Genomic DNA, 26,912 nt, shown 5'->3' with positions numbered 1-26,912 from the left:
CTCTCTGCCCATTTGTTTAACTCCCGGCACCCCTCCTCCGCGCACTCTGGCTGCCCCCGCTCTCTCCTGCACGGGTCATAAGACCTCTCCTTCTGTGCGACTCTGCCCCTGGGAATCACACCCCGCGCCTGACCAACACCTCCCTTCCTTTCATGAATACCCCTCCTTTGATGACCCCTTCCACTGAGCCCAACTGTCTGCACGGACCGCTGGTCATCCCTTAGCCTGAGGATACAGTTTACTGCCCGCTACTGTATGCACTCGCCCCTCTTCAAAGGAGCTACTATTGATCATGACCCCCCCACCCCCTGAGATCCGATCAGGCGCACACATTCCAAAGGAATCAGCGGAACGCTCTGCTGCATTGTAGTCCCCTCCTATTGTATGGGGGGGGGGGGGGGGGGGTGAGGACCTCATGCTGTAGCCACGTGTTGGAATAAACCGGAACGGGGGGAGGATGGGGGGGGGGGTACTGGGGATGTCTTTTCCTTGCTTCACAATGTCTTTATTGTAATAAGGAATGTTTATGCATCATCAAGTTGTGTATAAAAGACGCAGTGTCAGAGAACTTGTTAGAGCACCTCCCGAAGACACCGTGTTTCGTGTCTGTAATGACAGGCTCTCCTCATGAGTAATAAAACTCTGTTCTTGTGTCCCTGTTTCCAGCGCCCGTCTCTTTGATTGGTAACTATTCAAGATGGGAACTAAGAGGCGCCTTGCGCCAGCAGCCTGGGCATCGGTAGTAGTTTGGGCTGATTTTCCTCACGACTCTAGCCTCAAGTCATTAATAGTAGAACCTACTGTAAAGATATAGTCATTGATTACCATGCACTGCTCAAACAGACGCTAAAGCATGTTACAGGTTGAGTTCCAACGTGTTGCCACCTCCTGGATGAGTCCTTTGACTGGCACTTTATGTACATGTTGAATGCTCCTCAGCTGCTTCCGGGCCTTAAAAGAATGGCTGAAAAATGTGCAGATTATTCGGCACATAGACAGTAACTTCTTGACTAGGGGTTCATTTTTCAAGAAATCTTGAACAACCAGGTTTATACAGTGCGCCAAACATGGCACTCTGAAATAGTCACTGTCCTGCATGGCGCTAACTATATTACTGCCATTATCCGTGGAAACATAACCAACTATGCGATTTCTTGGTTCCAGCCATTCAGAGACCTTACTTTTAAACTCATCCAAAATGTTTTTTGCAGTATGACTTTTCTGCATAGCAAACATGGCTAATGTTGCATGTTTCCGAAAAGCTTGAAAAACTGTGTCCAGGTCAGCAATTGCACTTGACTTGTCTATTACCCCTGCAAAAGAGACCCAGTGTGCAGTGATGCACATGTAATCAAGGGCTTGGCAACTGGTCCACATGTCTGTTGTCAAGTGGATAGTGTGAACAGCACTCTTCTGCAAAGCTGCCCCAATCACCTCCAGCACATTTTGATGTAGTGCTGGAACCGCAACTCTGGCAAAATAGGACCGGCTAGGAACCTTCCATTTAGGGCAGACTGTTGCCACTAATTCTAGAAACCCCACCCCTTCCACGAAAGAAAAAGGGAGAAGGTCCAGCACTAGCATTTTAGCCTGCTTCGCATTATTCAGACGTACCGTTGGGTGGTTGCGTTCAAATGGCGCCTCCGACCAGAACATTCCGCTAATGGTGGGCTAGATCATTTTACGTGATAATGATGATGATGATGACCTCTTCAAACCAGTTAGGCCCATTGATTTCGTTTTTCGCATTGGTGTCTCTCCAACACTCTTAGTGTGCCTCATAGATGTTGCAGGGGTAGAGTGTGTGGGCGATACCACTGCAGTGCTGTTGCCAGGGGCACTGGGTGTACCAGAAAAAATGTCTGTTGCTTCTTCACTTTTCCCCTGCACAATCAGATTCTCGTCATCATCAGATTCAATATCAAGGGATACATTTGGATTTTTTTTTCTTTTGGCTTCCTTGATCTTCCTCAGGAAGCTGATAACTTTAATGCCTGTATGAGCAAGCTGGCAACCTGGATGACAGAGCACTGTTTAAAACTGAACGGAACAAAAACAGAGGTCATCATCATTGGAGGCAATGAGGCCAAATGGACAGCAGAATGGTGGCCCAGTTGCTTGGGTCCCCTACCCTCTCCTAACCGAGAGGTGAAGAATCTAGGCGTCTGGGTTGACAATAAGCTGTCCTTTGATAGCCACATAAAGAAAACCGTAGGCAAATGCTTTGGGGTGATGAAAACGCTCAATCGCACCCTTGATCTGCTACTTCTTGACTCCAGACGTACCATGACGCAGGCATTAATAACTTCCCGCATTGATTACGGGAATGTACTGCTCCTGGGTACCTCGGAGAAAAACATCAAGAAATTACAGGTTCTTCAAAATTCTGCAGCACGCCTGGTGTTAAGGCTTCCCCGTAGAGCCCCTTCACGACCCTCTCTGGCAGCCCTCCATTGGCTACCTATTAGTAAGAGGATTGTTTTTAAAGCTCTGCTATGGTGCCATAGGATAATCCATCATAGAGCACCGGCCTATATGTCGGATCTGGTATCCTTGTATGAACCCAACAGATCCCTCAGATCCAAAGGAATAGGTCTGCTCAGAACTGCCCGCCCCAAAAAAGCCAGAATGGGAGGCAGATCATTCCGCACTTTAGCGGCCAGGCACTGGAATCTCCTGCCGTTGGATACCAGGCTAGAGATCAATGAGGCCTCCTTTAGAAAGAAGTTGAAAACTTGCCTCTATACTTTGTGATTGCGTTCTCTCTCTCCTTTTAATATGCTCTCTCCACAGCGCGGGGACACGCCGGGAGGCGTCACCAGGCGCTTTACAAACTCCTTTAAAAAAAAAAAAAAAAATGTGTGCTTCCCACTGGATAGGGTGGTGTAACTTGAGATGACCTCTCTGGCCTCCGGTACCATAGTTGGTACCAAGCTTACCCTGACTAACGGATGCTTTACAAATTGAACAAATGACCACGTTTTCCGCCTTTGCGCTAACAGTAAAGAAGTCCCAAACTGCGGACTGGTGATGTCTTCTGGTGGTGGAGGTGCTACTTTGACTTTCAATGCCAGATGAAGTGGAGGATGAGTGTGGCTGAATTTGTTTCTGTTGTTCACTTACAGCACCACTACTTGAGGCCGAGCTGGATGGAGGCCCATGCCGGCCCTTCTGACTAAAAAAGATGGAAGCTGTAGGTCGTGTTGGTGTTGTAGTTAACGCTGGTGGTACCAGTGCCAAGCCGCCCATATCCCGCTCAGCAGTCATCCGGGCTAGGGTTAAAATGTCTGTCTGCTGCATGCCTGCTGGGGCTGGAGTGACGACTGTGATGACTGGGTCATCGTCAGACTGATGTTCATCAGCAGCAGAACATACCACTTCTTGTTCGTCGTCATCACCCATAAGTGGAAGCTTTGCGGGAGCCTTCCTTTTAGGCTTAGCTACCTTTGTCGGCTCATCATGGGGTGACTCACTCTCAGACTGCCTTGGTGGGTTCTAATCAACATCAGCATCATCAGAAGGAAGGGGGCTTGAAGAAGAACTTCTAGTATCCCTCCTTGACCTTTTTCTTGCTGGGGATCTGGAAGACAATGGATAATCATCATCAGGAGGAGTGGCTTCGTCGGATACCTCCTCTTGAATAGCAATTTCCTGATGTGCCCCTACTTCTGGAGGAACAAGCGTTGTAGGCAGTTGTGCCGCTCCATGAACCTCTAGTCGCACCTCTTCATGCACCTGTCCATGCGCCTCTCCTTGCGGCTGTACTTGCGCCTCTCCTTGCCCATGTACTTGCTCTTGTACTACTTGCACCTGTGTTTGTGACTGTGGTTGTTGAACACTCGTCAGCTAAGTTCCACCCGGCGTTGGTTGGATGGTACTTTCTTGTGATGAGCCAAGATCACTGGTCTATGGTGATTCAACAACCAAAGTGGCTGCCGCAGCAGCACTCATAGTGGTCTTGGACCTAACTTGGCGAAGTGGCACTAAGCTCAATGAAGAGGAGGTGCTGCTTCCAGCTTGGTCCCTGGCGGACACCGCTGCTGCTGCAGGCGTAGTTTTTTTTCTCCCAAAAAAGGTGTTGGTGGGCACACCAGTCTCCTTGGTAGGTGGTACCACTTGCTTCTTCTGCTCCTTCTTACTGGCAGTGGCACTGGCAACTTTTTTCGCTGAGGCGCTATGGCCAACTTTCTTTGGGGCCATCTTCTTGAGATGTCAGAACAGCAGGCCGCAGTTGCACGGGTTGCAGAGTTGTCTTGTCTGTGGCCACATGTGACGTTGTGCTGCACGCACCGCTGCAGGACTTCCTCCTGGCACTGGTGGTTCTCTTGTGCACCTAAAAGCAATGGAAGCCAGAGGAACATCAGGTATACACCCCAAAAAGTCGAAAAACACTCAAAAATCGACACAATCCCATGCCATCCATACCCTCAATGATGTTTAAATTCAAGACACCCCAGAGAAAGACTAGGCCCATGCACCACTGAGTAGCCCTTGGGCATAATGGAAAGCAAGGCAAAGTGGGTGCGGGCCTGAGCACACTGCCTGCCTTCCAAATGGCCCCTTGACCCCCACCACATGGCCAGGCCCTGCCTATACCAGGCCTCAAGATGGCCCCCACCCACATGGCCAGGCCCCAACACAACCCCCAAAAATCGAAAAACACTCAAAAATCACCACAATCCCATGCTCCCATGCATCCATGCCCTCAATTATGTTTAAATTCAAGACACCCCAGAGAAAGACTAGGCCCATGCACCACTGGGTAGCCCTTAGGCATAATGGTTGAAAGCAAGGCAAAGTGGGTGCAGGCCTGAGCACACTGCCTGCCTTCAAAATGGCCCCTTGACCCCCACCACATGGCCAGGCCCTGCCTGTACCAGGCCTCAAGATGGCCCCCACCCACATGGCCAGGCCCCAACAACACCCAAAAAATCGAAAACACTCAAACATCACCATGATCCCATGCCATCCATGCCCTCAATGATGTTTAAATTCAAGACACCCCAGAGAAAGACTAGGCCCATGCACCACTGAGTAGCCCTTGGGCATAATGGTTGAAAGCAAGGCAAAGTGGGTGCAGGCCTGAGCACACTGCCTGCCTTCAAAATGGCCCCTTGACCCCCACCACATGGTCAGGCCCTGTCTGTACCAGGCCTCAAGATGGCCCCACCCACATGGCCAGGCCCCAACAACACCCCCAAAAATCGAATAACAATCAAAAATCACCACAATCCCATGCCATCCATGCCCTCAATGATGTTTAAATTCAAGACACCCCAGAGAAAGACTAGGCCCATGCACCACTGAGTAGCCCTTGGGCATAATGGTTGAAAGCAAGGCAAAGTGGGTGCAGGCCTGAGCACACTGCCTGCCTTCAAAAAGCCCCCTTGACCCCCACCACATGGCCAGGACCTGCCTTTGCCAGGCCTCAAGATGGCCCCCACCCACATGGCCAGGCCCCAACAACACCCCCAAAAATCGAAAAACACTAAAAAAACACTCAAAAATCACCACAATCCCAGGACATCCATGCACCACTGAGTAGCCCTAGGCCTACTGGCTAGTGAGGCTTAACAGGCACCCCAAAATTAAAACAAAAAACAACATATAACAGTGAGCTAAAATTCCATGACATAAATAAGAATTAAGTTAAAAAAAATCACAGAAACAGTTGTATCATGCACCCATGACTAACCCTGGGCCTACTGGATACTGTGGCTAGCTACCCACCACAATATATATTTTCTTAAAGTTGTGAAAAAAGTTTTAGAACTGGAGTTGCCTCAACTGCAATGCCCCAAACAAAATACAGCAACTTACTTGTAAAATCTCAAGTCCAAAAGTGATCCAAACTCCAAAGTCCAAAAAGTCCTCAAATACAAATATCCAGCAGCAGCCACAAAGAGTAATCCTTCCAGCTGCAGATCCAAATGAAAAGTGACCAGGACATGGACAAAGCACTGGGAGGAGCCTGCTGGACAGGAACAGGAAGTTGGAGACTCTGGGGCACTTCCTTCCTCCCACCCTGCCCCCCCCCCTCTTCCCCCCCAAAAATGTACTCCTGCACCAAAAAGTGCAGCCAAATGTCAATCTCAGGAGTTATTCTGATCAAAATCATCATTTTCACAAGGTTTATGCTTCCTGCGGTGGATTTCTTGAGCAGAATTGCAATTTTTGCAATTTCGGGAATGCGATCTGTTCAAACCTCCCCCCGGAAGTCAGCTGCACGCCGTCGCTGGTCTTTATGACGTACTGGCGTTGTCAAACTCTCGCCGTGCAAGATGGCAAGCCGCGATGACGTAATTGCGTTCAAAAAACTTTTGCGCGATCAGGCAGCAAGAACAAAAATGGCGCAGCACACGCAAAACAGGGAGAAAAACAACATGGCAGGCTCAGAATCAACGACGCGCGCGCAATATTGTATTTTTCAAGCGCGACCAAGCAAAATAATTTGCAGCGTGCGAATTTGCGGATTATTGGGTAAATTTGCGCGAATCGCGAAATCGTCAATAATCTGCAAATTCGCCCGTGAAAAAGATTTTACGCCCACGCTTAGTTTAAATACCAGCAGCAATCTTTCATAGAATGAATGTACTGATTCTTTCGGCTCTTGGGTTGTTCTGTCTATTTTAACCTAGTCTACCTCTTTTGGGGTAATCTTGTTTTTCAAAAATACAATTACTTTATCATACATTTTCATTACATCTGGTGAAGGAGCACCTGTTACCTTATCTTATCTGGTGAAGGAGTACCATGGGGGGATTAAAAAGGCTAAGAGAGAATTTATCCAAGAGAGTATTGATGCTTCTGAAAACTCCTTCAAAGAGCTCTTTCTAATTTATAAGGAGCTCACGGTGCTTACAAGGATAGAGACTAAAGATCTCTATTCCACTGAGATATGCAAATTTATCGCAGATCATTTTGTAAGTAAAGTGGAACAGATTTATATGTCCTTTCAGCAGGATCCAGCCGAAGCAAACTTTGTGCGGGATACCAGCCATGCGCCCCTTAAGAAAGCCTATCTTAAGGAATTCATGGTGCCACCAAGGGAGGAACTGATAAACCTAATTATGAGTATCCAGTCAGAATCCCCTATGGACGTGGTTCAGCCTAAAATTCTTAGGGATCAGGTTCATCTCCTGTGGAACTACATAGGCAATTTGGCCACCCTTTCTTTTCAGGAAAGACATGTGCCTGAGGAATGGAAACTGGCACAGGTAGTGCCAATTAAAAAGAAGGCTAACCTGAATATTTCCCAATTGGATAACCTCTGGCCCATTTCTCTTCTTCCATTCTGTGCCAAGGTGGTGGGAAAATTGGTGAATAACCAGCTGGTCAAATTTGTGGAGGACAATCATCTCTTACATTCCTCCCAATTTGGTTTTAGGGCCAAACATTCTACAGAGACTGCCCTCCTTTCTTCTACAGAGCTGCTTCGTCAGAGAGTAGATGAAGGACAGACCGCCGCCTTAATATTGCTGGACCTAAGTGCGGCATTTGATACTGTGTCGCACTCTAAACTTCTGGCCAGACTGAGTGAGTTGGGGATGGACGGGCCAGCCTATGAATGGATGGTCTCCTTTCTGGCAGACAGAAAATTCAAAATACACTGTCCCCCATTTAGGTCCACGCCTAGAATCTTACAACAAGGGGTCCCGCAGGGCTCTATTCTGAGCCCTACGTTGTTTAATCTATATATGGAACCCCTGGCTAGGTTGGTGGAATCCTACGGGGTGGACTTTGTATCTTATGCGGATGATACGCAACTGGTGGTTACTCTATCACACAACCCAGTTGAGACAGCTGATAATTTCTCTGCCTGTCTTGTATCTCTTGCAGCATGGATGAAGAGCAATTGCCTCTGCCTCAATGGCAACAAGACCGAACTCTTGGGGATTAGTTCTTCTCCATCTATTTCGACATCTGCATGGTGGCCCATGGAATTGGGTCCTACTCCCGTCCCCTCAAATACAGTGAAGAACTTTGGTGTTCTTTTGGATACCAATCTCTCATATTCCCATCATATTGCCAAGATAGCAGGGAAGTGTTATGGCATGTTGAAGGTCCTGCGCAAAATCTTGGATCTCCTACCTATTACAACTAGGAAAATATTAGTACATGCCTTGGTCACGTCCCATCTCGACTACCGGAATTCCCTGCTCTGTGGCCTTAGCAATAAGTGCCTGAACCAGCTGCAATATGTTCAAAATGCGGTAGCCAGGCTGGTTCTAAAGTTGCCTAGGAAGTCCTCTGGGAAATGAGTGTTACAGACTCTGCACTGGCTCCCCATGAGGGAACGCATTTGGTTTAAGACCATGTGCATAAGTCATCGGATTGCACATGGCAAGGGCCCGATTCATCTACATAGGTTACTAACCATATACCGTCCTAAGCGCCTTCTGAGATCTATGGGCAGCATGCAGTTCTCGGTTCCCCGCATCTACAAATCACTGATGGGTGTAGCGACAGGGTAATTTTAGTCTATTTTCAGACTCGTGGTGACTATAATCCACTACCATCTCAGTCCTAGTTGCATTTGTGCTCATTTGTAGGGCTTAACTATGCGCTTTGACAGGGTTTAGTGCCTTTTTCCGTTTTCTTGGGCCTACAGGCCCGAAAGCTAGAGAGAAGCCATTTTGTATTTCTGCCTCGACTGTCCGAGGCGCTTGCAGGGTAAAGGTAGTGTTTAGAATTCATCCTGTTATTCGCTAGAGAGGAACCGGTCAAGACTGGCCCTTATCAAAGGAATGTGTTTGTCTTCCCGGCTCTAGACGCAATACGCAGGTGGCCACTGTGGAGGGCGAAGGGAGCCGGGGACTGGTACAGGAATTTGGTGGGAGTCGGCCTAATACCGAATTTTCCATAGAGAAAGTGAGCTCTATATTATCAAGGAGCAAGTAGAGATGAGGGAGAGAGCAGCGTGTGGAGTAGACGGAAGAAGTTGGTCCAAAGGCTGGTGCATAGAGATTGATACCATCAGCTAATTGAAATCCTGAAACGAAGAAGGAGAGTGATTGAGAATCCTGTAGTGACATCATACAGGAGTGGCAGAGACTAAGTCCAGAAGAGGGTTCGAGCATTTCGGAACCATGGCAGCATAGATGAGGCGTAGCGGTGCAGACGTGTATTCGTGAGCCATAGAGGGAGAGCAGAGTCCCGAGCACATTAAAGACAAAGCGAGAGAGAGAGGGATCAGCTCTGCTGTTGAAATGGAAAGACACACGTCTAAGGTGAGGCGTTCTGAGCTTAGTGTAGAATATATCTAAGCATTCATTTCTATCCCCTTTTAGGTTATAGGTAGCGACTAACTTAATTCATGTTTCTTTTGCTCATTCTGTCATTCTTAACTGTAGAATAAAGATTTAATGATAAATATCTTTGAATGTTGTTTTTATGAATGAGATTGACCTTTTCTTTTAACCAGGTGCTGTCATACAGAAGGATAGGATATGCCCTTCTGCAAAGGTAACTGATGCTGAGGGGAGAGTGTGAACTTCATTTGTGAAATAACTCTTAAAGGTGAATCCCCATTAGTATCCCCATTAGTGTATATCGTCGGGTGACGTTAAAGATATTGTCGGGTGAGGTTAAAGATATCGTCGGGTGACGTTTAAGATATCGTCAGGTGACGTTAAAGAATATAAGATGAGGTAATTATAGGATAAGATATGGGATTCATTAGGTGTTAGTGGTATCTTTGACTATACAGGCTTGTAAATAGCTTCTTTTCACCTTCTCAGGTGAGTATTTTAGATATCTTGTAAATAGTGGCCTGAGAAGAGGGTCGTTACGTGACGACTGGGTTAGCCACGGTTGGTGAGCTGCCTGTTCTGAGAATCCGGTCGTTACATTGGGCGGGCGCTCTTTTAGGTTCTTGGCAAGTAAGCAGTGGAACGATCTTCCTGTTGAACTCCGTATGGAACCGTCGGAAACGAGGTTCCGACAGAAACTTAAGACCTATTTGTTTCCTGTAGTTTAGTATCAATCCAGTGTCCTCCTACCCTGTCCTTTCCCCTTAGTATGAGGTGATCTCTGACGGATTTTAGGTGGGAATGCATCCTAGCACGGAGACGCACTGTTTTAGTGTATTCAGGCGCTTAGTAAATGTTTTTATTATTATTATTATTATTATTATCTCGAGATGGTTCTTCTCTAGGCCAATCTATAGAAATTTTACATTTTGTCCAAAGATCTGATGGGACAACTATGTCAAAGAATCCATCAAGATCAACCCACAGGACTTTTGAAACCTTCACAAATCTGTCTACCTGTCGATACCATTCTACAGGTTTCTCTCTTAATCGAGGAAAATCATTTGTAAACATTAAAATGTCCTGCCTTGTCCAAGGAACATGCACATGGCCACCTCCTGCTATTTCTCTCATTGGAAATTAATTTGCCACTTTCTCCTTTTCTCTGATAGGAAAAGCTAAGCTTGTTGTGTCTTCATCTTTTTTCTTTGCCCATTTTGCTCTCCATTTACTTAATTCACCCCATTTTCTCAAAATCACAATTAAATCTTTTATATGAGTGATTCTGTCACGGCTGTTGATCCTCAGGGTCGGAATGATGCTCTAATGGGTCCACCTCCAGACGCCCCTGCACTCCAGCTAATTACCTCAGAGTGCAAGGTAGTCAGGCGAGGGAAAATATGGGTCGAAGGACAGGAACATCCGGGACAGGGACCTGAAATGACAAGAGGCATGCGTTAACTTAATCCCCCGTTATTCTACTCTTCAACTCACTGTTGTTATCACGAACCCTCACCTGATACTGCTCAGGATATGGCTCTTCCCCTGTTTGTACCCCTTCTTCAGCTAAAGGTATAACAACAAAACAATGGTTATAACTCTCTGGTAACCCTCTATGTTTTAGGTGTGTGTGCTCTGATAACCCAGCACTCATTCACTCACCAGTTGCCAAAGAAGGGGAAGTAGTAATGAGATCACCGAAGGAAATAAGGAAGGAACAGGCTCTTCCTCCGCTCTTTGTCTTTAGATAGAATCTCCGATGTTCCTGATAGAAATGATAGAGTAACCAAACTGAAATACAGCCACCCGGCTTTTCACTCTGAATAAGTTATACGGAACCAATGTTTATCACAACCGAATTAGGAGGGGGCAATCCAGCGTCTCCTATTCTCGGTAAATACTTTATCAAATGAGCTCATAGGGCTGGCGTGCAGTGAAGGGGGAAATCCAAGCGTCTTCGCATGCACGCCCGGAAAAGTAACAAAAATAACCCAAAGGCGTGGAGGGGGCAATCCGGCGTCTCACACGCAAAGAACAAACAAAGCACCAGCCGGTGCCGAGAACACAGTTCTAGGCTATAAGCGTGAGCGAACCGGAGGGGGCAATCCGGCGTCTCCAAGTTCCTCACGGAATAACAACAACAGTTCCACAAGTGCGCTGAGGGAGCAATCCGGCGTCTCACGCGCCTTGCGGATGACTCACGCAAAAACAGTCAACACCCGTCTCGCTTCCAGCTTGCTCCACAGCCGCAGAGCAAAAGACGAACCTCACCTTCCCAGCAAATCCGCGGGGACAGGGCGTCCGCCAACAACAGCATACCATTGGACAAATCACGAGCACCTATTACAAGGTCCCACATGTCTTTATACATTCTGTCAACAGCCTCCAAGGTGCAAAGCATTCTGGTAGATGTAGTTCATCATCTGGGCAGGCACATTTGTCAGACCCTGACAGTATGCCCCCCCGCCCTGTGCCTCCTAGCACCAGGCTTTCCCGGATTACGGGCATAGAACGAACGGATCAATCGAGGGGCATGCACTTCATGACTGGGCTCCCATGAGTCGTCCTCTGAGCCGTATCCCTTCCAGGAGACAAGGAACCATAGCTTCCCCTGACGGAGCCTCGCATCCACGATGCGACGCACCTCGTACTCCAGTTGGCCATCTCTCAGCACCGGCGGGGCGGCCTTGCTCCTTACAGAACCAGCCGGCTTCAACAGGCTGCTGTGAAACACAGGATGTATTCTCATGGACATGGGCAATTTCAATTTGTAGGCCACGGGATTGATCCTTTTGATGACCACGTACGGACCAATGAAACGTGGGTGAAATATGCTGCGATAACGGAATCGAATGTGCTTTGTGGACAACCAAACTCTGTCCCCAACCTCATACAAAGGACTCTCCTGTCGATGCTTATCCGCCCATTTCTTGTATACGGTCTTTGCTCGGACAAGGGTGTTCTGTATTCGTTGATGTGACTCCATAAGGCCTTCACATGGGCGGCCACCGTAGGGTGGTTCTGGATTTCCTCTGGTATGGTCAACGGAAGGGTGTTAGCATGAAAGCCTGTATTGGCCTTGAACGGTGTTTCCCCAGTTGAGCTATGCCATGCATTATTATAGGACAACTCAGCCAGCCAGAGAAGAGAGACCCAAGAACGGCTAGCTTCTTCTGAATAGCACCTCAAGTACTGTTTTAGTGTCTGATTCAGTCTTTCGGTCTGTCCATCCGTCTGAGGGTGGAAACTGGTGGATAGAGCGTCCTCCACCCTCAGCGCCTTGCACCACATACGCCAGAACCGAGCCACGAACTGAGGTCCCCTGTCCGAGACGATCACGCGAGGAATTCCGTGTATCCGGACCACCTGTGTCAACAGTAATTGAGCAGTTTGACTGGCAGTAGGAAGATTTTTGCATGGAATAAAGTGTCCCATTTTTGTCAAACTGTCTACCACCACCATGATAGCGTTGTAACCTTGGTCCATAGGCAACCCTACTATGAAGTCCATGCTAATGGTGTGCCAAGGACGGGACGGAGTGGGTAGTGGTCTGAGTTTCCCACGACACATGGAACGATCCCCTTTTGCCCTTGCACATGTATCGCAGTGTCCAATCCACTTTTCTATATCTCTTGACATTGTCTCCCACCAGAAGTGTCGCTTTACCAGATGGATGGTTTTTGTCACCCCCGGATGCCCGGCCAGCACTTCCCCATGACACCAGTTGAATGCCTGAAGCCGTAGATCGTGAGAGGGAAGAAACAATTTCCCTCCATGCAAGGGGACCCCGTGTTGTAGACTTCGGAGGCGGTTCTGGCTCACCCACTTCTGCCATTGCACTTGGTTTCGTTCATTCCGTACTTGTTCTATAAAGCGATCAGCTGTTATTAAACAAACCACTTTCTCGGGTGCAATGATCGCTTTTGGTTGTTCTTTTTCCGATGTCTGGTCTCCCCCTAGTCTGGAGAGTGAGACTGCTTTCTTATTTTCAGTTCCAGGCCGAAAGGTGACGATGAAATTATATTCCGCGAAAAACAGCATCCACCTCATTTGTCGTTGCGATAAGTGACGAGCCGTTTTCATGAACAACAAATTCCTGTGGTCGGAATAAACCGTTATGGTGTGTTGTGACCCCCACAGGTAATGTCTCCACTCTTGGAAGGCTTGTTTTATTGCCAACAGTTCTTTTTCAGGAATTGAGTAGTTGCTTTCAGCGGAGTTCCATTTCCTGGACAGGAAGGCAACAGGATGTAACTGGCCTGTGACCCTATCTCTTTGCGATAGGACTGCTCCTACTGCGACATCAGAGGCGTCCGCCTCCACTATGAAAGGCAAGTCCAGTTGAGGATGTTTCAGGATAGGGGCAGAAACAAACGCTTCCTTCAACAGTTCAAACGCCCTCATGGCTTCGGTGTTCCACTGAAAGGGAACTCCTTTGCGTAATAACTTGGTGATGGGTGAAGCCAACAAGGAGAACTGTGAAATAAAACGTCTGTAATAATTGGCAAAGCCAAGAAAGCATTGCACCTCTTTCACGCTCTTTGGCACTGGCCATGCACTCACCGCATCAACCTTCCTCTCTGCCATGTGAAACCCCTTAGGTGTGAGTATAACCCCCAGAAATTCCACTTCCTCTACATCAAACTCGCATTTACTGAGCTTGCAGTAGAGCCGGTATTCCAACAGCCTCTGTAATGACGTAAATAATTAATTTACTCTCTTAATTTCTATGCAGGTAAGTACTTGATCAATAATAACTCAGATCGGATGAAAAAAAAGACAGAGTCCGTGGTGTGAGAGTTCTAAGGGGTTTTATTCCTTAAAAAGGAATGGTCATGGCCAAGATATCATGTTCTGACCACCACACAGGGTGTCAGAAGGGATAGAGCGCTACTTTTTATTAACAGTACATAGCTTATATACTTATTTCATTCCATAAGTAACAGTGCAAGAGGCGTAACAGCTGAGAGAAAACAAGATAACAATATACACGTGGCACATGTACGTAATCAAGAGGCGTCCACTAGAGGTGTGTTCTGGAAACGTCACAGATAGGTGTCACGAATGGGTGGCACTAACAGAAGATGTGGCAATGTCAGCAGAAATCGGAAGCTTGGATGCGCGCGCAGCTGCATGACGTGTGATTGGAGGGATGCAGGGGACTTGACATTTACACTGACGGAAAGAGACAGAAGTCTGGCATGTCAGATCAACTTGTGCTTCTATCATATCTGATATCTGATGTTTAGGAACTAAGCTATCTGGGCAGAAAGGTCTCTAGAGCAGAAGCTATTCTATACTTGCTGTGAGTGCGTGTATAAGCGCCTGAGTGTCTGTATGAGAAGCGTGGGGGCATGGGGCCTTCCAGGGAAGCATGGCAACAGAAGCTATGAATTACTTGCATAGAGACAGGTCGGCCCTTTAGCCCTGTAGCTGAGGAAGGATGTTTACTGAAGCTAGCAGGAAGGAATGTATTTTCGGGGAGGGAAACAGATAACTCGAAGGTTATAGTCAATCTTGGCAGGCAGCAGGCTGAGCTGAGCACGGAGGGCCGCGCTAGAAGTAAGTCAGAGTTCACGGATACGGGGGCTGCCTGGGCAGAGATTTCTCGGAGTCAGAAGCCAGAAAAGAGGCTCGGTGGCAGAGATTCAGGGCCTACTTCAGCCAGGGCTGGAAAAACGTAGGAGTACACTACAAAAGACGTTGGCATAGCATACTTAGGAACGGACCATTCAACCCATTCATGGTGGGTCTGAAAGAGGACATGTTAACGTTGGACGCAAATGTATTTGCGTCTTCATAGCTGACACAGGAGGGAAGTTACATGCACTTTAACTCGTACATGGAGTCGGTGGGGTACTCGCTAGGGAACACAACTTGACCATAAAATTTATATTACCTCATTCCCTCCTTGTTCCCTACGGACCCTTCATGATATATCGATCCTCATAAATCGATCGGTTTGTTCTTGTAACATTATATGTTCATCTTTCTTTCTTTGGCTATTTGAGAGACAACTGGAATGTTCAATGCACGATGTGGCACACAGTCCACAAATCGCTGGCCCACACTGCAGGCACAGGCAGCAGCTGAATACTATAACAAGGCCAATGCCTAGGAATGATAAGATCTTCCATCCCCAAGCTGTTAACGTAGTCCAGAACCAACCGGACCAAGTCCAGGTGCCTGGATTCTGATGTATCTGATTTGCAATTTTATGCAGACGGGTAATAGCTTGATAGACAGATGGTGCATTTTGTGGGATGAAAACACAGCAACTTGACCCGATGACCTTACAGGCTCCACCTCTATCTGCCAAGATGACGTCAATTACAAGACGATTTTGAAGGACAACAACCCGCATAGCAGATTGCTCCTCTGTTATGTTACCTAAGGCGGAGGCAGTTTCATGTACTACTGCTTCAAGTGTTCTGGTTAATCTGCGTATTAATTTACTGTTTTGGACAGGCCCTAGGAAGAAAAAGAATCCTTTATTGAAATCAGTGTACTGTTCCCATGCCGTTTCTGTGTAATCGACAAGTGGAATATCTCTTTTGGGTCTATTCTGTACTAGATTCGTATTTCTATGGTAATCAGGGGGAGCTAGAAAAACAGGTGGCAGAAGGAATGCAATATAACAGGTACCATCCCAATCTGGAGGCAAACGTATGTATGCGGTATGACCACAAACAAAATAGGAGTGACTTATAGCTTTAAAGGACGATTTACCATGATCACTGAATTCGACCACAGTAGTGCATTTACTATGACCTACGTGTACTGAACCTTTCTTGCTAACACATAGTTCGCCTGTGACTGGTAATACCAACATATGGGGCAGAACTGGAGCAGCTTCGGATTCAACAGTAAGGATCATAAGGCTAATTGTGTAATTACCTAATCCATATACTTCATTTTCTAGATCAGTTCCTATTCGAGTGGGAAGTCCCTCTTTATCAGGGTAACAGACGTTGAGCAGGACTAAGTTCAAGTTTCCCCAAACCCAGCCCCCATCGAAAACAGCAATATCAGGATCTAAGGAATTAATTATTTTGAACCATGCTCCACAGGAGCCATTGTGAGTGAACGGGTACGGAAAGAGGGGCAGAGCTCCCTTGTAATTCTGGTAGGGAGGGAGTCGGCCACATATCCAGCAGTCTGTAGCATTATTCGTCTGATGGGAGTGATGTAACATACTAATGAATGTATTGTTGCGCAGCGCAAGTCTGTAAGAGAGTTCATGTGCAGGAAGTTCACTAAAAGTGTGTTCAGCAGAGACATTGTAAGCAGATTGTTCATGCCTGAAAATAGGCCAATATATAGGTAGCAGAATGCTGGCAATAATAATTAGAATACTTAGAAAAAACATTATTAACAACGTCACTATACAGTGACTACGCAGTGATTTGCAGTATGTACGTTTCTTTGCTTCTCTCTCTCTCTCTCTATCTCGATCTAGGGGATACATGTCAGAAACTATTTAACCGATTCACCTAGGGGAGGACTTAAACAATTAAACTGTCTGACTTGCTAGATCGGAGCTTCATTCGATATAGTTCTTGGGGAGTCTTTTCTCGTTCGGTAACGGTAAAGTCTTTCGTTTCAACACAGTCTTTGGTGGGGGTGGACGAGTCAGAGTCCTGTTTCAGTCCGTTTTTTAGTTCATTGCAAAGTTTGATGTGACTCGTATGGACCCACCCCTTTCTCCCCTCTATCTTCACGGCGGTCCTGGTTGTAAGGAGGACGGTCTTCGGAGACTTCCAACGGGGCTCCAGCGGACTTTTCAGGTCGAAATTCCGGACGAGTACCAGGTCCCCAGGACGGACCTCATGCGCCTTTACATCGGTGTTGTCAGGGAAGGCTGCGGCAACCTGTGAACGACATGATTGGAGTGCAGACATCAAGGAGGCAAGGTAATCTGTCAACATATTACAATCAACATCAGTGATTTTCTTCGGAATGGGCGTCCCCCACATATTCGGTGGTCTGCCAAAGACCACTTCGTACGGGGATAGCCCTGATCTTGAGTGGGCGACCATTCTCATGTAGAATAGTGCCACGGGCAGGGCGACTATCCAGTCGACCCCTTTTTCCTGACAGATCTTGGCAAGGCGGATTTTTAGTGTCTGATTATGCCTTTCTACAAGGCCTGCTGCTTCGGGATGTCGGACACAGTGGAACCTCCACTGATATCCTAGCAAAAGGGAAACCTGTTTCATCAACTCGGACGAGAACGGCTGTCCGTTATCTGAATACACGACACGGGGCAAACCGTACCGTGGGAAGAATTCACGAACCAACTGTCTGGCAGTGGTCGGAGCAGTGTAGTCTGGGACTGGGTATGCTTCGGTCCAGCGGGACAGAGCACAAACAATTACAAGGACATATTTAAAACCTCGACAACTGTTCATCTGGATATAATCCATCTGGAGGACTTCAAAAGGGTGATCGGGAGGATGGAATCCTCCTTGCTCTACAGGGACGCTTTTACCTGGATTGAACTGACAACAGATCATGCAAGTACGCACTTTCTGTTTTGCTGCTGCTCGTAAGTGTTTGTTGTACCAGAGATTCTGTAAACTGTCTAACATCGCCTTCTCTCCTAGATGTGCCGGGCTATGTGCTGTATTTATCATGACTTGAACCATCGAGTCAGGGAGAAACCATATAGATTTTCCCTTCGTCACCCAACCTTGATCTGTCTGAATCCCTCCTAGTTCAGTCCATTTCTTTATTTCATCTGGAGTAGCATGTGTCTGAATGTCAATTACGTCTAGGGCGGGATCTCTAATTGTCATACACTTTGTCGGAACTATTGTCTTTGTCACATCAGTAATCTGGGTGTGAGTTAGTGCTGTATGTTTTGCTGTCTGGTCTGCCAGGTCGTTACCCTGGGAAACAGAATCTGTAATTTTAGTATGTGCCTTACACTTCATGACTGATATGCCCGAGGGCAAATGTATTGCTTCTAACAGTGCTTGAATGAGGGGACCATGTTGAATCTTGGCCCCATGAGAGGTCAGGAAACCTCGTTCTTGCCAGAGGACTCCGAAGTCGTGTACAACTCCGAAGGCATAACGGGAATCAGTGTATATGTTAACATTTCTGTTCTTGGCTAGAATACAAGCTCGGGTCAGAGCGATGAGCTCTGCTGCTTGAGCAGACAGTGTGTCAATACGATGTGTTTCTTTAATTTCAGTTTCAGTGGTCACGGCATACGCGGCCACTAGTTCTCCTGTACTTGTTCTCATACATGAACCGTCCACATAAAGTGTCAGGTCTGGGTTTGTCAACGGAACATCTGTTAAATCTCGTCTAGGTTTTGTTACTGCATTAATGATTTCTATACAATCATGTGAGGCTGGATCTGTCACACCTGTGGGTAACAGTGTTGCTGGGTTCAGGATGCTGCAGCGTCTGATTTCTATGTGTGGCTGGAATAGTGTTAATTCATAACCTGTCAGTCGTGCTATAGTCAAGTGTTGAGTCTGGGTTCTGTTTAACAAAACCTCTACAGAATGTGGTACTTGAACTGTTAACTGATGACCTAAAACAATTGAATCACTTTGTCTTATTGCTAACGCTGTTGCTGCTACTGACTTTAAGCACGCAGGGAGTGCTTGGGCTACTGAATCCAATGTACTAGAAAAATAAGCACAAGGCTTATGTGAACCTGCTTGATCTTGAGTGAGGACAGACAACGCTGTACCATCACGTTCTGTAACAAAAAGTGTAAACGGTTTGCTGTAACATGGTGTCGCTAAAACTGGTGCTTGACATAAGGCTTTCTTTAAGTCTTCAAAAGCTTGTGTGTGTTCCTGAGACCAAGGGAGGGCAGTCGAAGTCGCTGCCTCCTGTGTCGTTAACTGGATGAGTGGCTTGGCTAGAAATGCATACTGGGGAATCCATTGTCTGCAGTACGAGGTGAGGCCTATGAAGGCCCGCACTTCCTTTTGTGTCTGGGGTTGTGGCATATTTGCAATTAACTGAATGCGATCGGGAGTGAGCTGTCTCCCCACTTTGGACAGCAAGTGACCCAAGTACACAACTTGCTGAACACAGAATTGTAGCTTCGAAGGAGACACCTTGTGTCCCTTGTCGGCCAGAAAGTGTAGAACTGTCAATGATGCTTTTTCACATTCGGGCTCACTTCGTGCGGTGATCAGCAGATCATCGACGTATTGCAGTAAAGCGGTGTTAACTGGCATTTGAATACAATCTAGTTGTCTTTTCAATGCTTGACTATAGATGCTGGGGCTTTCTGTGAATCCTTGAGGTGCGCGCGAAAATTTGAAGCTGCGTCCATTTAAACAGAATCCGAAGAGATATTGGCTCTCTGGATCAATAGGCACGCTGAAGAAGGCGTTCTTGAGATCAATTACAGTGAAGAACGTTGCTTCTGAATCAATGGCAGTCAATAAGGATGAGATATCGGGGACCACAGGATACTGTGGGATAATGCATTTATTCAACTCTCGAAGATCAATCACCAGCCGATATACTGGCGGTGCATTGGGATCTGTACGTTTAAGAATCGGAATGATGGGTGAATTACAAATATTGGAGTCGGTTTCGACGACCACTCCTTGGGCAATGAGCTCTTCAATGATTTTCAGTAAAGCCACTACAGCATCGGGTGGTAACTTATATTGTCTGATTCTGGGTAATACAACCCCTGCCTTGAGTGTAACACGGTATGGTGTAATGTGCATACATCCTACGTCAGTTGGGCCTTTTGCCCACAAGTAATCTGGTACATTTTTTAATCTGACATCAAACTCACGCAAAACATAATGGCCCTTGAAATCCCGCAGAAAGAGTCTAACTCCCTCCGGGGAACAGCAGATTATAGCTCCTAGAGCCTTCAATGTTTTAATTCCTAACAGATTTTCTGGACATGATTTCGTGAGTAACAGGTCTGTAACGCGTGATAATGGACCCACAGCCAGGGGAACTGGTTCGGATACTTCATTTACAATAGGCTGTCCTGAAAAACCCAGGGAAACATTCTGTGAGCCTGAGAGGGGTGCCCCTGGAACTTCATCATGACTTATTGTAGTGCGACTTGCCCCTGTGTCAATTAAAAACTTTCTGTCTTTTCCCAATACTTGACTGTGTACATAAGGACCTTCTTGATCTACAGGAATCTCAATAAGAGGCAAGCCACCTTCCCTCTCTAGGCTGTTTCATGTATATCGGGAATATTCAGGGTAAGCAGACTGGGCATACTGGTACATCTGCTGTGAAACTTGCTGAGTTGCGGCGATGGGCTGTGGCTGTGATACTGCTACAGTCTGTGCTGGAGTCGAGGAAGCATGCATAGGCTGTGTATTCTGTGTAGACTGATGCTGGTTGTGGTCTTGTCTAGGCGGATGCGGTCTTTCTTTAGTTTTACCTGTCGCTATGTTATGTTTCAGAACTGGGCATTCGTGTACGTAGTGACCTGGCTGCTTGCAATAATTGCATGTCCCTTTAACAGGAGCTGCAGTGTGACTTGTCTGGGTCGTACCCTTTCTGTGTCCGTCGGATGGGACTGTCTGAGCTACTAACATTTTCATCTTTGTGTCTTTCATACGTTTCTGTTCCTGATCTTGTTCTTCTCTAATTCTGTTCTGGTGATATTGTAACATTTGTAACATCTGAGATGGCGTATTTGCTTGCCATGTACTCTCAACCTTGTACACTCGATTTTTAACTAACGGTAGGGAATTCTCTACTAACTTTGATACAAAAAGATGTGGGTACGACTCGCTACTTGGCTGGAGGCCACTATTAATAACAAAACATTTCTCGAATCTTGAATAGAAGTCACTAGTATCTTCATCATGTTTCTGTTTACAGGACGAGATTGCATCCCAATCCTCCTTTCTAGTTGTCAATAATCTGGGCAGGACCTGTACTATCAAACCTGGCAATGCTTTAGTTTTGTCCCCAAGGCCTAACCCTGGGACCCGTTTCTTTTCCTCTTCCTCTATTTCTGCCCAGGCAATCTTTGTGTCTCCCACCTCCCATTCCTTTTCCTTTAATTTCTCGAATATACCCGTGGGCAATAATACTTTCAACATTTTCATGATATCATCATATGTGTAGTCCCCCATTAATAACATGCCTTTAAGCTCTCTATGGAAACCTGCAGGGTCTTTATCATGGCATGGTACTAGTTTCTTCATTTCTAACAGTTCTAATTTAGTCAGAGGCGTGTGTACATACACGCGTTTCAAAGTTTTATCCTCACCCATAACAGGGTGCACTTCTCGTAAGGGGTTCTGACTTTCAATACCACCCCCGCACTGCATATGGTACATTTTCCTTTCTGGAGGTGGGGCGGGAACATATTCAGAGCTTACAAAGGTATCATATCTGTGTCGTTGTTCTAGAATTATTTGAATTAATTTAGTGCTTAGACCTCTCCATCTATCCATCAGTAGTGCTTCTAGTGTCTCGTGTAAGGGACCTGGATCGGAATAGTGTTTTCTGTATTTAATGAGAAGGTGCTGAATCATGTATACACCTGCTAATTTCTGTTCGTCGGGGGAGAGGTTCAGAAATGTCTGCGCTACTGTGTCATCATTATATATGTCTGCATTTTCGGCCCATGATACAGCTGATCGGGCTAGTTCTTGTTCATCCATAGAATTGAGTACATGGTACCCAACTCGATCTCGAAGCCTTTTATCAGTTTCCTGGAACTGATGCTCAGCAGAATTCGGATTTGTTAAGGCAGAGAAGAAAACTCTCTTGCTCTCCGGACGGATACCCTTCCTAAGGTAAGTTCCCTTACCTACATATGCTATTGTTCCTATATTTCTTTCGGATTCTTCCGGTACTTCTTCCTCCTCGGAGGAAGCCTTTTCTTTCTCTTTCTGGTGTACTGCTATTACTGCTTTCTTAATCTTCTTGTACATAGAGTCTATGCAATTTTGTCTGTCATGTCTTCCATCAGCTATATTTTGACCCCACTTGTTCAATGCGTCTAATTCACTCTGATCTGTTCCGGGCCTGTCTCGTTCTCTTATTAGACAATTTATGAAAAATCGTAGTATCAGTGCTTGCATGCCAACTTTCTGTTTCTCCATGGCATCCTTAATACTGTCAGAGTCCTTTCCTGTCTGAACGAACTCATATATTCTGTCTAGACGATCCTTCATTCCTGCATAGCATAACAAACTATCAGTAGCCGATCTTAACCGTAATGATGCCAATATCATTAAATCATCTTTTCCGGGTACTGGATCATATCTGCAAACTGACATGTTTTCTTTTAATGTGTCAAGGCGGGATGAATTAGAGGAGTGGGGAGACCTGTACGTGAGAGGACTCTGCATATCTTTGAGATTGAATCTGTGAGTTGGTGGCGGGGTCTGAGGACCCGCGGTCGCACCTCCTGAAGCGGACGCTTGTACATTACCTCCCTGGGGAGTCTGTATCTGAACGTGAACTTGTCGTTTAGGTGGATCAGGCAAACGTGGTTTCGGTAGGTCAGTTTTGAGTACGGGAAGTGGCGGGGCTGGCGGAACAGGGGAAGTCTGTTGCGGTACCGGCGGAACGTGACCTGGGGGTGGAGTGCCACCCCCGTCCCGGTCTATAGGCAGGGCACGAACAGGCAGATTGGTGTAAGCTGGTGCTACATCGTCTAAGTATGAATTTAGGAATATGTCTTTAGTAGTCTTATGCATTACTTTAGTTGGAACTAATGGTGACGGCAAATTTTTCGGTATTTCTGAAATGGCGTCAGGGGTACCTTCGGCCAAAAGATACATGTTGTTCACTTGGCTATTTCGGATGCGATCTATTTGTTCTGATTTTACTCGAATTCCTTCAGTAACTAATTCGTTTTCTTGAGCCTTTTCTGATTCTTTAAGTCTGTCTTCTCTACGGAGTGCTCTTTCAGCACGTTTATGTGATTCCTTACGCCAAAATTCTATGGCGTCTTTCTGAGATTGTCTGGCTTTCTTTTTCCGTAATGCTTCTTCTACCTTTATGATGCACTCGGCATCCCATGTTCCGTTAACTGGCCATCGGTATCTTTCCTCTAGGTGCTTGGTATAATCGGTCCATAACTCTAGATACAGGATGGCGTCTATGCCATGCTTATTATACATAAAATTACCTGGAGTGTCCCTAGGGGGGATTGGAATTTCTTCCTCTAACATCCCTTTCCTAGTTCCTATCTGCTTTAACTTGTTGAAAAACGGCATTGTGCCTACTTGATACTGAAATGCTTGATCCTTGATACTTAATTCTGAATGTAACTATTTATACAAAAAACACAATAATGCACAAGGAAAACAATCACATTAATACCACGACATTAATCACAAAAACATTTAAAACATAGATGACTACCCCACTATACTAGATGTACTGCTAAACAGTACAGATACACTGTTGTAACAGTGCAAAAATTCAGAAATTCGGAATACTAGATATACTGCTAAACAGTACAGATACACTGCCTAAAAACAGTGCAGACCGGACTTGCGTACCCAAACCCGTCTAGATACGACCCAGCAATGGTACTCACCGGGAAGCACGGAAACAGAAGGCCTCGGAAAAACTCGACTGGACTCGACTCGATACTTCGGAAAACTTCGGAAAACTTCGGGAATTTTCGGAAAACTTCGGAAACCTGGTGGGCCTCTTGACACCTCGGACCTTGCTTCTTTCGGCTAGGCTCTGGTCGGGATCCTCCGCACTCCTCACCGCCTCGTCTGGGCACTGATCGCAGTCTTCGTCACCTCCGTGGGTCAGAGGGAGATGCAGGAAATCCTGCCGGTACGCGTAGGTTCCTTCTAACTGATGGCAGGGGACAGAGCTTGCAATGCGCCAACCGGCGCGTGAGGTGGGGGAGGGGTCCCTGTTCGGGCGCCAAAATGACGTAAATAATTAATTTACTCTCTTAATTTCTATGCAGGTAAGTACTTGATCAATAATAACTCAGATCGGATGAAAAAAAAGACAGAGTCCGTGGTGTGAGAGTTCTAAGGGGTTTTATTCCTTAAAAAGGAATGGTCATGGCCAAGATATCATGTTCTGACCACCACACAGGGTGTCAGAAGGGATAGAGCGCTACTTTTTATTAACAGTACATAGCTTATATATTTATTTCATTCCATAAGTAACAGTGCAAGAGGCGTAACAGCTGAGAGAAAACAAGATAACAATATACACGTGGCACATGTACGTAATCAAGAGGCGTGAACTAGAGGTGTGTTCTGGAAACGTCACAGATAGGTGTCACGAATGGGTGGCACTAACAGAAGATGTGGCAATGTCAGCAGAAATCGGAAGCTTGGATGCGCGCGCAGCTGCATGACGTGTGATTGGAGGGATGCAGGGGACTTGACATTTACACTGACGGAAAGAGACAGAAGTCTGGCATGTCAGATCAACTTGTGCTTCTATCATATCTGATATCTGATGTTTAGGAACTAAGCTATCTGGGCAGAAAGGTCTCTAGAGCAGAAGCTATTCTATACTTGCTGTGAGTGCGTGTATAAGCGCCTGAGTGTCTGTATGAGAAGCGTGGGGGCATGGGGCCTTCCAGGGAAGCATGGCAACAGAAGCTATGAATTACTTGCATAGAGACAGGTCGGCCCTTTAGCCCTGTAGCTGAGGAAGGATGTTTACTGAAGCTAGCAGGAAGGAATGTATTTTCGGGGAGGGAAACAGATAACTCGAAGGTTATAGTCAATCTTGGCAGGCAGCAGGCTGAGCTGAGCACGGAGGGCCGCGCTAGAAGTAAGTCAGAGTTCACGGATACGGGGGCTGCCTGGGCAGAGATTTCTCGGAGTCAGAAGCCAGAAAAGAGGCTCGGTGGCAGAGATTCAGGGCCTACTTCAGCCAGGGCTGGAAAAACGTAGGAGTGCACTACAAAAGACGTTGGCATAGCATACTTAGGAACGGACCATTCAACCCATTCATGGTGGGTCTGAAAGAGGACATGTTAACGTTGGACGCAAATGTATTTGCGTCTTCATAGCTGACACAGGAGGGAAGTTACATGCACTTTAACTCGTACATGGAGTCGGTGGGGTACTCGCTAGGGAACACAACTTGACCATAAAATTTATATTACCTCAGTAACACCAGGAGAACATGACCAGTGTGCTGGTTGCGTGAATCAGAATAAACAAGGATGTCATCTATATATACGATGACGAACTGGTCCAGGTATTCCTTCAAAACATCATTAAGGAAGTACTGGAATGCCGCCGGGGCACTGCAAAGCCCGAACGGCATTACCAGGTACTCGAAGAGACCATATCTGGTCTTGAAGGCCGTCTTCCACTCATCACCGCTACGAATCCTGACCAAGTGGTAGGCACCACAGAGATCCAACCGTGTGTAGATCACTGCCTCTCTCACCTGGTCCAGTAGCACAGGGATGAGGGGAAGAGGGTACCGGTTCCTTATGGTCTGTTTATTTAACTGGCGATAGTCAATGAGGGTACGTAACTCCCCATTGGCTTTCGTCGTAAAAAACAAAGGGGACGCTGCCGGTGAACGGGAAGGTCTAATGAACCCTATAGTACTAAAGTGTGTCAGGTATTCTTGCAGATGTTTGGACTCAAGCTCTGACAAGGCGTACACCCTGCAAGAGGGAACAACAGCGCCTTCCACCAAATCTATTCTACAATCGTACTCCCTATGGGGAGGGAGTACTTCAGCCTGTGCTTCACTAAACACCTCACTGTACTCGTGGTATACTCTAGGTAGGACGGTTACTTTTTCCGCCGCAGTGGCTATGTGTGTTATCTGGGCCAAGGCTATCGTATGTGAAGAAGGGGTACTCATACAAGTGGTCTGACATTCCTCCGACCGAAAGCTCACAGTTTTTTCTCTCCAGTCTATGGAAGGGTTGTGTTTTTCTAACCATGGGATACCCAGTATTAGCTCGTATTGTGGAGCCTCGATGATGTTCAAAACGATACTCTCAGTATGTTTGACAATACTGTTCTCCAGAACCAATACCACCTCTTCAGTACGTTCAATGATAGGACCAGATTTCAAGGGGGTACCATCTACTGCCAACACGGTTTCTGGATTTTTTGTAGTCACTCTACCCAGCCCCAAACGGCGCACAAGGCCTTCGTCCACAAAATTCCCAGTAGCCCCTGAGTCTATCATGCTCCACACTGCATGTTCTTTGCCCTGGCTCAACAATAGGGAGGATAAGGCAATATGTGTTATAGGGGCCTTGCCATCTACCGAGGCCAACGATGTGAGTCTCCATTCTTTTGTCTTCTGCCCATCACTCACGGAAGGACTCTCGACACTGGTATCAAGGTCAACAGTGGTAAGAGCCACCTTCTTAGCTGAGTAAAAGGTTTTGGACCTTTTGGGTTTGGAGGGACACTCCTTAACGTAGTGTCCCTTCTTCCCGCAATACATACATAGCCCCTGAGAGCGGCGGCTCTCTCTTTCGGCTTTTGTAAGAGGGGATCGGATGGCCCCAACATCCATAGGTTCTGTTGAACTGTCTCCAACCCGTGGAGCCGGCGGAAGTAAGTGACTCACTGGATCAGAGGGCCTATCATGTTTCCTTCGGTCGCCTCCCCGCTCCCCTATTCTATGATCCAGGCGCAGGGTGAGATTGATTAAATCAGTACATGTCGTAGGTTGGGGATCAATCTGTACTATGATGTCTTTTAACTCATC

At 46.6% G+C, this 26,912-nt stretch overlaps 1 protein-coding gene across 1 annotated transcript in view; it reads left to right on the top strand.

Moving 5' to 3' along the window:
- LOC147709426 (uncharacterized) overlaps nt 1-8,261 on the top strand; it is a 35,860-nt gene extending 27,599 nt beyond the window's left edge. The window contains exons 3-4 of the mRNA XM_086925992.1: nt 6,715-7,536; nt 7,840-8,261. Coding sequence (XP_086782118.1) covers nt 6,715-7,536; nt 7,840-8,261 — 1,244 coding nt within the window. The remainder of the gene's footprint in view (nt 1-6,714; nt 7,537-7,839) is intronic.
- The last annotated feature ends 18,651 nt before the right edge of the window (nt 8,262-26,912 follow it).

The sequence above is a fragment of the Lissotriton vulgaris genome, chromosome 6 (assembly GCF_964263255.1).
Source record: "Lissotriton vulgaris chromosome 6, aLisVul1.2, whole genome shotgun sequence".
NCBI lineage: Eukaryota > Metazoa > Chordata > Amphibia > Caudata > Salamandridae > Lissotriton > Lissotriton vulgaris.
This window is presented reverse-complemented; position numbering and strand designations above follow the sequence as displayed.